Source organism: Rana temporaria, chromosome 5 (genome assembly GCF_905171775.1).
Source record: "Rana temporaria chromosome 5, aRanTem1.1, whole genome shotgun sequence".
NCBI classification, from domain to species: Eukaryota; Metazoa; Chordata; class Amphibia; order Anura; family Ranidae; genus Rana; species Rana temporaria.
The window spans coordinates 391,923,469-391,935,736 of NC_053493.1; the positions used below are offsets into that span (position 1 = coordinate 391,923,469).

At 47.6% G+C, this 12,268-nt stretch overlaps 1 protein-coding gene across 1 annotated transcript in view; it reads left to right on the forward strand.

Moving 5' to 3' along the window:
- Positions 1–12,268, forward strand: part of FAM91A1 (family with sequence similarity 91 member A1) — a 121,744-nt gene that overhangs the window by 93,960 nt on the left and 15,516 nt on the right. Inside the window, exons 17-20 of the mRNA XM_040354932.1 lie at positions 3,642–3,776; positions 5,149–5,262; positions 5,694–5,766; positions 8,404–8,556. Coding sequence (XP_040210866.1) covers positions 3,642–3,776; positions 5,149–5,262; positions 5,694–5,766; positions 8,404–8,556 — 475 coding nt within the window. The remainder of the gene's footprint in view (positions 1–3,641; positions 3,777–5,148; positions 5,263–5,693; positions 5,767–8,403; positions 8,557–12,268) is intronic.

Sequence of the window (12,268 nt, forward strand, 5' to 3'; positions counted from 1 at the left end):
AATTAGGCGCACTCCCGCGCCGGACGTACTGCGCATGCTCCCGTCGATATTTTCCCGACGTGCTTTGCGTTACGTTACGTTGCGCCCAGTTTTGTGAATCGCGACGGGTAAAAAAGAGAGGCGGCGGGAAAAAAAAAATATATAAAAAGAAATTTGACAGCGACGCGGGAAAGACAGGTATACTTTTACATGGTGTACTAACTTTACACTTTGTAAAAGCAGCCCTATCTTTGCGACGGCAAACTAACACTTACGGAGACTTAACGAAGGCAAAAAAGCTTTGTGGATCTCCGTAAGTGCTAATTTGCATACCCGACGCTGGATTTCGACAAGAAATGCCCCCAGCGGCGGCCGCGGTACTGCATCCTAAGATCCGACAGTGTAAGTCCATTACACCTGTCGGATCTTAGGGATATCTATGCGTAACTGATTCTATGAATCAGCCGCATTGATAGAAACAGGGATACGACGGCGTATCAGCAGATATGCCTGCGTATCCCTTTTGTGGATCTGGCCCAATATTTTTAACTTTTTGCTATAATAAATATCCCCCAAAAATATATAAAAAAAATAAAATTTCCCTCAGTTTAGGCCGATACGTATTCTTCTACCTATTTTTGGTAAAAAAAAAATCGCAATAAGCGTTTATCGGTTGGTTTGCGCAAAATTTATAGCGCTTACAAAATAGGGGATAATTTTATTGCATTTTTATTCATTATTTTTTTTGTTTACTACTAATGGCTGTGATCAGCGATTTTTTTTCGTGACTGCGACATTATGGCGGACAATTTTGACACATTTTTGGGACCATTGTCATTTTCACAGCAAAAAATGCTTTTAAAATGCATTGTTTACTGTGAAAATGGCAATTGCAGTTTGGGAGTTAACTACAAGGGGGCGCTGAAGGGGTTATGTATGACCTAATATGTGTTTCTAACTGTAGGGGGGTGTGGCTGTAGGTTTGACGTCATCGATTGTGTATCCCTATAAAAGGGAACACAAGATCAATGACGCCGCCACAGTGAAGAACGGGGAAGCTGTGTTTACACACAGCTCTCCCCATTCTTCAGCACCGGGGACCGATCGCGGGACTCCAGCGGTGATCGGGTATCGCGGTCCCGGTGCTTCGGACCGGGTTGCGGGCGCGCGCCCGCGACCCACGGCTGGGCACTAGCACAGGACGTACCTGTACGTGCATGTGCCCAGCCGTGCCATTCTCCCGACGTAAATGTGCAGGAGGCGGTCCTTAAGTGGTTAATGCTTCCTATGCATTAAGGTAAAAAAACACCTTGCATTCTCTGGCGCTCCCCTAGCCCCCGTTTTTACTTACCTGAGCCCCGAATCTCCATGGGCGCGATCCCGCGCTGCTTTCCACCAGCTTTTGTGGGCTCTTCATTGGATGATTGATAGCAGCGCAGCCATTGGTTCCCCGCTGCTGTCAATCAAATCAATGATGCAGCGGGCAGGGCGGGGCGAGTGATATAATCAGCGGCTATGGCCGCCGACTGTATCACACGGGAGCGCGCCCTCAAGCTAACCCCCTTGTGAGAGCGCTTACGAGAAGGGGGTTAGCTCTTGCGGGGAGAAGCCGAGACAGCCGCCGAGGGACCCCAGAAGACGAGGGTCGGAGCCACTCTGTGCAAAACGAGCTGCACAGTGGAGGCAAGTATGGTATGTTTGTTATTTAAAAAAAAAGAAAAAATTAAACCTCAACAACCCCTTTAACCACTTGCCGACCGCCACACGCTGATGTACGTCGGCAGAATGGCACGGCTGCGCATATTGGCGTACAGGTACATCCCCTTTAATGTGCACAGCTGTGGGTCGAATGCGCACCGTTCGCGGCGTGCTCGCGATCCTTTTGGGTACTCCGTGACCGTGCCCGCAGGACCCGATCGCCGCCAGTGTCCTGCGATCGGGTCACAGAGCTTAAAGCGGGAGTTCACCCATTTGTAAAAAAAAATTTGTTCTCCCCTTAGCTTCCTGCTCGTTCGGTCTAGGGGAATCGGCTATTTGTATTAAAATATGAGCAGTACTTACCCGTTTTCGAGCTGCATCTTCTTCCGTCGCTACCGGGTATGGGTCTTCGGGAGCGGGCGTTCCTTCTTGATTGACAGTCTTCCGAGAGGCTTCCGACGGTCGCATCCATCGCGTCACTCGTAGCCGAAAGAAGCCGAACGTCGGTGCGGCTCTATACTGCGCCTGCGCACCGACGTTCGGCTTCTTTCGGAAAATCGTGACGCGATGGATGCGACCGTCGGAAGCCTCTCGGAAGACTGTCAATCAAGAAGGAACGCCCATTCCCGAAGCCCATACCCGGAAGCGACGGAGAGGATGCATCTTGTAAACGGGTAAGTACTGCACATATTTTAAAATAAATAGCCGATTCCCCTAGACAAAACGAGCAGGAAGCTAAGGGGAGAAAGTGCCCTCTAAGGGTGAACCCCCGCTTTAAGAACGGGGAGAGGTGAGTGTAAACAAACCCCGTGCTTCCTAGTCAGACTGTCACTGATCGTCTGTTCCCTGTCATAGGGAACGGCGATCAGTGACGTGACACGCCAAGGCACGCCCCCCACACTGTAAGAATCGCTCACTAGGTTACACTTAACCCCTTCAGCACCCCCTACAGGTTAACTCCTTCACTGCCAGTGTCATTTTCACAGTAATCAGCGCATTTTTATAGCCCTGATCGCTGTAAAAATGACAAAAGTGTCCGATGTGTCCGCCATAATGCCGCAGTCACAATAAAAATCGATGATCTCCGCCATTACCAGTAAAAAAAAAAAATACCATAAAACTATCCCCTATTTTGTAGACGCTATAACTTTTGCGCAAACCAATCAATAAACGCTTATTGTGAATTTTTTTTTACTAAAAATATGTAGAAGAATACGCATCGGCCTAAACTGAGGAAAATAAATATTTTTTTATATAATTTTGGGGGATATTTTATTATAGCAAAAAGTAAAAAAATACAGATTTTTTTTCCCAAAATTTTATTATAGCAAAAAGTAAAAAAATACAGATTTTTTTTTCCAAAATTGTCGCTCTATTTAAAGCTCTATATGTTGGAAAAAAAGAGACGCCAATTTTGTTTGGGAGCCATGTCGCACGGCCGCGCAATTGTCAGTTAAAGCGATGCAGTGCCGAATCGCAAAAAGGGGCCTGGTCCTTTAGCAACAAAATGGTACGGGGCTGAAGTGGTTAAACATCACAAAATTTAAAGTGTGAAAGGTGTCTGAATAATTTGTGAATGCACTATGTGTGTGTGTATGTGTGTGTGTGTGTGTGTATATATATATATATATATATATATGATTTATTTGCATTCATTCCAGGCCAAATGTAAGTGTGAGGCCCCGTACACACGGCCGAGGAACTCGACGTGCTTGGCACGTCGAGTTCTGGGATGAAGCCGCCGAGGAGCTCGGCGGGACGCCTTCTCCCATAGAACAACGAGAAAATAGAGAACATGTTCTCTATTTTCTCGTCGAGCTCCTCGGCGGCTCCATCGAGCCAAAACTGTACAGACGACAGAGTTTCTCGGCAGAATCCGGGTTTTGACCGAGTTTCTCGGTGAATTCTGCCGAGAAACTCTGTCGTGTGTACGGGGCCTGAAGGTGTTCTTTTCTTTTACATAGCACATCGGTCCAGCCATCCCAGAAGTGAGTTCCATATGGTTCAAACTCTACATTTACCACATTTCTGGATATGGACCTCCATCTCTCTTGCTGTCAAAGGGAACCAGACTCCGGAAATTGCCTGATGCTTTCCTAGTAAGTACTTTATTTCCAAATACAGGATTTGCTTTTGCATAACAATTTACCGCTTGCTGCCCAACCACAGTATTAGGGATGCACCGATATATCGGTGGCCGATACATATCGACCGAAAACAGCTGTTTTGGGGACATGCCGAAACAGCTTAAAAATGTACGATTATGACTGCTCGCACAATCACCGCTGACTGTCCCGTGTCCTCCTCCAGCCCCCCTCCGTTTTGGTGCAATCTCTTTCCCTCCATGTCCCCCTCTGTGTTTCCTTCTCCTCCGTGCTCCATGTATCCCCGCCGTGTATCCCTCCATGTATCCCACCGTGTTTCTCTCTCCTTCCGTACTCCTCCTCCACCCCCTGGAACTGTCAGGATGGAGAGCGGGGTAGGAGCCATTAAATCCGGCTCCTTACTGTTCCGAATGGACAGAGTCAGTGATGACTGACTGTCCATTCACATAACTGAAACATCGTAAACTGTGTTTACAATGTTTCAGTTTATGAATGAAGAGAAGCCGCTGTCTTCACTCCATTCATTTTCAGCTCAGCGCAGCTGCAGAGAAAGGGATTGGGAAATCTGTGTCCTTAGTCCCTTTCCCTGTCTCAGAGGGGAGATGTCAGAGGTCTGTTAAGACCCCTGACATCTCACCAAAGCCCCCCCAACAGGGCTGATTAAAAAAAAAAAATTGCAATAAATAATTAAAAAAATAAAATGTAAATAATAATAAAATGTAAATAATAATAATAATAATAATAATAAAAAAAAAAACACACTGACAAATTTCACTGTAAAAAAAAAAAAATAATATTAAAAAAATAAATAAAAAATATCGCCATAAAAAAAATGTAATTCTAAAAAAAAAAGAAAAGTAATTTTCGATTTTGGCCTGACATTTTTTTTTATTTCGGTTTTGTTTGGGTTCTGAAATTTCCATTTTGGTGAACCACTACACCGTATATTTACTGCGGCAGGGTGGTACAGGCAGGCTGGATCACATACAATGCGATTTGATTCCAGTGCGGGGGGAAAAAAAGTCCCTACACCTTTTTTGTACAACTGTGTGGCTGAACTTGCATTGCACAGACATCGCATGCGATTGGCACCGCAGAGCAGGTGCGAATTACATGTAATTTCTGTGTTCTCTGTAGTGTGAACCCAGCCTTAAGGATGTAATATTGTATAGCGCCCAGAGGCGATTAAGTTCGCATGTGCTGCGCTATATACGTTTTTTCATTCATTCATTCATATATAGAACTGCAATATTTGTGTTTTTTTAACATCTGCCTGGTGTTTAGCTTTAAGTAAACCATCCTAATATTGTAAATGCATTGTCAGCGCTGCTTGTTTAGTCGCACTGATCAGATGTTCCTTTCATAGGCCTATGATCGGTTATTGATTACATCATGGGGGCATGATCCAGGAGTCGTTCCAACATCCAATGTACTGGTTATGCTGAACGATGCCTTGACTCATTCCGCTGTCCTTATTCAGGTAAGTCTGGGTTGGTTCTGGTGCAATGTGCCTCATGATGCAACTGTTGGTTATGAACTGCTTTCCAAAATGTCTTTTCTCTTTGAGTGTTTGTCAAAGCTTTTCGCTTTCCCCGACTTGTTCATTCCCCGACTTAGTTGGGGGGTTTACAACCCCTTTAATTGAACAAGCTGCCATTAGAAGCTGATTGGTTACCACGCAGAGCTGCACCAGATTTTGCACTTTCCAGTTTTAATAAATCAACCCCAGTGTGTGTCCGTATGACTGTTTTATGGATGGAGAAGTTTTGGGGTAAATGCTTAAAACTGTATAAATTCATAAAATAAATAGAGAACATTCAAACATATCAGAAAATACTACTTTATAAATTGTGATGACATTTTGTAGCCACTAGGTGGCACTCACACCGTTGCTTATTTCTTCCTCCACAGGGTCATGGCATACATGGGATGGGAGAGACTACACAGGTTACTTTTCCATTTGATGAAGCAGAACTACAAGGAGGTAATTTTATGAGAACATTTCATCTCATGGAATTTTAAAGTATGTCTAAAGCCAAAACATTTTTTTTGTAGTTTTGGAATGATTATTAAATGGTTAATAGCAGTGTCAGATATTTTTTTTGCAAAGAAGCGTGGGCCAAATTTTCTCCACAGCGATGTGAAAGACTCATCGCCAGTTATCGCAAACGCTTGATTGCAGTTGTTGCCGCCAAGGGTGACACAGACAGTTATTAGGTTTAGGGGGCAATTCACAAAAGCCAGGCAGGTCTGGACAGCTTTTTTTGCCTTTATAAATTAAACCATCATTTAAAAATAGCATTTTGTATTTACTCAGGTTATCTTTGTGTAATAATAAAATTTAAATGTGACAAATATGCAAAAAAAAAAAAGTCAGAAAGTGGGCAAATACTTTTTCACAGAATTGTATCTCATCAAATCCGCATAGGGTGCTCCCAGCCCACCAATGATGGATAACCACGGGCGCAGAAGGTGCTCACAGGCAGGGGCGTTGCTATGGGTGGCAAAAAGACCAGGGGCTTCAGCCCGAAGTCGCCACCGGGGGGGGGGGGGCGATAGGGTCCGGGGTGGTCGAGGCGCGTTTTTTTGGGTGGGGTTGTGTGGCTGTGGGTAAGCACACTTTCTGCCTAGCTTACCAGTGCCTATCAATGACCACTAAACTCACCTACCTGACACACTGACCTACCTGACATACACTGACTTCACCTACCTGACATACATTGACCTACCTGACATACATTGACCTACCTGACATACACTGACCTCACCTACCTGACATACATGGACCTACCTGACATACACTGACCTCACCTACCTGACATACACAGACGACCTACCTGACCTCACCTACCTGACATACATGGACCTACCTGACATACACTGACTTCACCTACCTGACATACATAGACCACACCTACCTGACATACACTGACATACACTGATCTCACCTACCTGACATACACTGACCTCACCTACCTGACCTACACAGACCTCGCCTACCTGACATACACGGACCTACCTGACATGCATGGACCTACCTGACATACATAATGACTTCACCTACCTGACATACATGGACCTACCTGACATACACAATGACTTCACCTACCTGACATACACCCATATCATGTGTCATGGCAGCCAGCCAGAAAGGAGAGCCGCCCGACCAAGCCGGGATCTTTACAGTGCATGGTGTGGAAGAGGCTTGTAATTGCCGGCTTCTGGAGCCTGCGGCGCCTATGATGGACGTCACGTCCCGCGGTTCCGGCATTGGACCTATGGGACGTCTATCATAGGAGCTGCAGGCTCCAGAAGGCGGGACTTGGAGTATCATTTGGCGAGTCGGTGCCGTTTCTAACAATAGCGGTCCCTGTTCGACGGCCGGTGGCGCTCGGGGTTGTCAATTGGATGCAGCCTTCATGACACTCTGGGTTTTTCAGGGACCCATTCGGGGCTCCAGCCCCCCTAGCCACACACTCCCGATGCCCCTGCTCACAGGGCTGCAGGAGATGTAGAGGTGGTCCACCCCCACGCTGACATTACTTCCGCCCTATACCCACAGGGGTCCCGGAAATTCTCCTCCAGCCCTGTGAGCACCTCTAGCGCTTGTTGCCATCTATCATTGGCGGGCCGGGAGCACCCTATGCAGATTTGGATTTGACGAGATACAGCATGACGAGCATAATCCATTCCAGGAGAATGCTCGTAATCCAAAGTACTCGCAAATCAAATTGAGTTTTCCATTTGAAGTCAATAGAAACAAAAATAATTTGTTCCGCATTGACTTCAATGGGATGCGGCCAGAGGTGGGGGGTGCCAGAGAGTGCCGAAAATGCCCGAGGACACTTCGGCTTGTTTCCTGCGCCCCCGTGCCTCAGGCCAAATGAGGTACTGCAGGCCAATGTTCGGCTTTTCTTGGCTCCTGCGCCCCCCGTTCCTCTGGCCAAATGAGGTACTGCAGGCATATTTAGCTTGAATTCTGCTCGTCAACACTCGCAAACCGAGTCAGAATAAAAAAAAAAAAAAGTTGCTCGCAAATCAAAACGCTCTCAAACCAAGTTACTCTTAAACCGAGGTTCCACTGTATGTACTTTATTGTGAGTTGTTATAACATTTTTATTAAACTGCCTATCGCTGCACTAGATGGTGCCTCCGTTTCTATATCCTGTTCACACACACACACAGGAGCAGTGGGGAAAATCGCATGCCATTGGGACAGGAATCGCATCACACATGCAATTCTTTGCAGTGCGATTTGAGCCCATTCATTTTTTAGGAACTCAAATTGCACCATAAAGGTATCGGCGAGTACTTGAGGTACTTGCTGATAACAAAAAAAAATGGTATCAGTGGAACCCTCGTCACTGCTCTGTGTTCAAAGAAGACCTTAGAACTGAGTGATCGCCGGTCTTTGATCTCTCAGTTCTCGGTGTAGAGCCTGCCGGGGACAGATGTAACATCAGATTGATACTGCAGCCATCTAGGAAATGGCAGGTATGTGTGTTTATTAAAAGTCAGCAGCTACAGTATTTGTAGCTGCTGACATTTTTTTTGACTGGGGTTCCTCTTTATATTTCACAAATTTTCAGATGATAAAAGCCATTTCTTTTTTTGTCATCAGACTTCTCCAGCCTCAATATGGGAGCCCATAAAGCCTTAAAGGTCTTGAGGGAAAGGATAGACCTGGAGCACTTCTGTGGATACATTACCATGCTGAACCCCAAGAGCCCACATGTCATCCAGAGGAGACTGAGCGATGCGTCTGATGGCAAAGGTGATGCGCTGGTTTGTTCCTGTGGTTTAAGATGCTCTCTAGCAAACTGTGAAAGATATCTGCTAAGCATTGTTCACATTTAAAGCGGTAGTTCACCCTCACTGACTTGATTTTACCATCGAGACAGGCATTGTAGCGCGAGCTACAGTATGCCTGTCCCGATTTTTTTAACCCCGGACTCACCTTGTAATCGTACATTGTAGATTTCGGCTCCCGCGGGGAATGGGCGTGCCTATGGAGAGGGAGGATGATTGACGGCCGGCCCTGGCACGTCACTCTCCCCGAAGACAGCCGGAGTAGGTCTCGGCTCTTCACGGCGCCTGCGCACAGGCTATGCGCAGGCGCCGTGAAGAGCAAAGCCTATTTCGGCTATTTCCGGAGAAGCGTGACGCGCCAGAGCCGGCCGTCAATCATCCTCTGTCTCCATAGGCACGCCCATTCCCCGGTATCTTCGATGTACGAGTACAAGGTGAGTACGGGGGTAAAAAAATCGGGACAGGCATACTGTAGCTCGCGCTACAATGCCTGATTTTATGGTAAAAGAAAAAAAAATATTTTTTTCTTTCTCGTACATCACGGGACACAGAGCGGCATATTCATTACTAGTGGGTTATATGGAGTACCTTCAGGTGATGGACACTGGCAATCTCAAACAGGAAGTGCCCCTCCCTATATAACCCCCTCCCATAGGAGGAGTACCTCAGTTTTTTCGCCAGTGTCTTAGGTGTTGGTGCACGTTGAGGCTGTGCCTGTAGTAGTCCTTGGGACCAGGGCCAGCTGACCGGATCCGTCCAAGGTGCTTCATAGCCAAAGTGGACGGTACCCGGGCCCCAATTCGTGGATGGGGTTTTGCCTATAATGCCTCTCCTTGGAGGGCTGGACCCTGGGTTCCAGGTCTGGTTTCTAACCTAGAGAATACCTGTTGCCAGTGGTGCTGTATAGGTCCAGGTTGTGGTGTTCTTTTAAGACCCCAGTCCCTGAAGGTCTATGACCATACCCACGGTGAAGGGTGAAGATTGGGCCTCTTGCAGAGCAAAACCCTGCGGCGTGGAAAGGTAAGCAGGGGGCCTACGGAACTTGGTTTGTCAGTAGGCTTCCTACAGGGGATTCTTGGGCAGCCTATTTATGCCTCTGTGCATGGGCAAAGGAGAACCACAAAGTTTTCAAACGGGATGGCTCAAAAACACCCAGGTATGGTTCCCCTGGCTGGGCTAGTAGGCTGCTGCTGCTTCTGTCACAAGGAGGGCCTTTTTTGGGCAGGGTGTTCCACAGAGAAGGAACCATACCATTAGGGAGACAGTTTAAAGCTTCCCTTTTACCTGTGTCTGCTGCTCCAGCGTCTAAGGTCCTGGTGTCTCCTCTCCACATGGCTTCCTGCTTCCCCTAGCGGCGTTTGACGCGCGCGCGTGCGCGCGCTTTTACTTATCTGTGCGCGCGCTTGCGGCGACGCCGCGGGGAGGGGGCGGTTGACGCCGGACGGCTCCTCCCCCCTGCACACAGGGAGGATAAATCCTGGAGGGCTGTTCAGTCTGTAAAGGCTGTGAGGGGACACGGAGCAGCGATGCTGGCTACAGCATAGGAAGGTTTGACAGAGCTTTCTGGCACAGTGACACCCGGTGGCAGTTGTGGGAAGTACACCTTACTAAGGAGCCTCTGGCTTAAAAGTTTACATTCAAGCCTGTGTACTAAGCAGCGCCTTTGAACACTTAGGGTGCTCACCTAGCCCAGCATTAGGGGGTCAATACCAGACAAAGAAAAAAAAAAAAAAAGATTTTTTTTTTCTGGTTGAAGCCCTTGGGGCTCAGTATTGATTTTCCCTTTTTATAGGTTATGGGAGGTTTGGAGTCCCTCTAACATTACCCTATCCTATTGTTTCACATTTATTTGATTATATGTGTATTTTCTCCAGCTATTACAGTCAGTTGTATACTAGCGGAGTGCCTCAGAATTTGTATATTATGGCTCCTAAGGGTGCAGGTAGCGCTAAGAACGCTAAAACGGTTAAAAAAACCAAAAGGTTCTCCATCGGGCTCTGAGGATATCCAAAATCTAGTGGCCCCTACTACTCCGGAATGCCCGGAAGTTGTTGTCCTAGGTGAGCCATCAGGGTTGCTAGGTGCTATGGCTGGCCCTACTCAACCAGCTCCTTCCTATGTAACGGAAGAGATGTTAGCCTCCACCTTGGGTGGATTGGAAAGGAGGATGGCCGCTCTAATTACGGCATCTTTGGCAGGGAAGAAGCGGGTTAGATCCCCGTCTCCCAGGTCTGAGTCTCTGGAGGAGGATATCCTCTCCGACTGACGAATTGGAGGATCAAGGAGACCAGACAGAGGGTGCCTCAGCCTCTGGCCTCCGCGGTATCCTCATTGGGCTCCCTGAAAGCGCCCCAAGCCAATTTGGTATTCCCGGTACATCCTTTGTTAAAGGACCTGATTTCAGGACTGGGCTAAGCCAGACAGGTAACCCTTAGAGGAAGAGTTTTCAAAGAGATGGGCTGTCCCTACTGTGGACGCAGCCATCTCATGTGTGAACAGATCTTTAACTTGTCCTGTAGAAAAAAGCAGGTGTTTAAGGATCCGGTTGATAAACGCTTGGAAACATTACTTAAGGCCTCCTTTACTTCAGCAGGGGCGATAGTTCAGCCCGCTGTGGCTGCTATTGGAGTGGCCCAAGCATTATCAGATAAGACTAAGCAAATGCTTAAACTTATCCCTGCCCAGCAGGCAGAGGAATTTTGGATATACCCAGGGCTATACGCTTTACGGTGGATGCTATCAAGGGCTCCATCCAGCAGGCGTCACGTTTATCCTTATTTCTAATCCATATGAGAAGGCTCTTATGGTTGAAGAATTGGGAGGCTGAGCCCCCGGGCAAAAAACTCCTGGTAGGGTTCCCTTCCATGGAGGACGTCTCTTCAGAGAAGACTTGGATAGATATATTCAGACTATATCAAGCTGCTAAAGCACTCTCTTGCCAGTCAAGAAGAAGGCCCGAGGGCCCGCATTTAGGCGCCAGCCCTCCCCGGGGCAGGGGCCCTCTAATACCAAACAGTATCGACGGCCTCCTGCAAGATCAGGCATTAACAATAAGCCGCAGGGCCAAGCCACTGGGGGCAAGAAGCAGTGGTACCGCAAGCCTGCGAAGCCAGCCCCCAAGTCGGCCCTATGAAGGGGCGCCCCCACCCACGATGGTGGGGGGAAGGCTGCGTCTCTTTGCAGAGGTTTGGGAGGCCACCATTCCCGACTGCTGGGTACGGTCTTCCGTGACCACGGGCTACAAGCTAGAATTTCTAAAATTCCCTCCTCCTCATTACCAGGAGTGAAGAGTACCAGGCGACCCTGTGAAAGGAGCCGCATTGATGGCGGCATTGAATCATCTGCTATGCCAGAAAGTGTTAGTAGAAGTACCAGTCCGGGAACAGGGATTGGGGTTCTACTCCAACCTGTTTATCATCCCAAAGCCCAACGGCGATGTCAGGCCAATTTTGGACTTAAAGGGAGTAAATGCGTATCTAAAGGTCCGCTCATTCCGGATGGAAACTATTCGGTCAGCTGTCGCCGTGCTCCAGAAGGACGACTTCATGGCGTCCATAGACATAAAGGATGCTTACCTTCATGTGCCAATTTTTCAGCCACATCAAGTATTTCTATGCTTCTCGGTGGCTCAGCGTCATTTCCAATTTGTGGCGTTCCCCTTCGGGTTGGCTACGGCC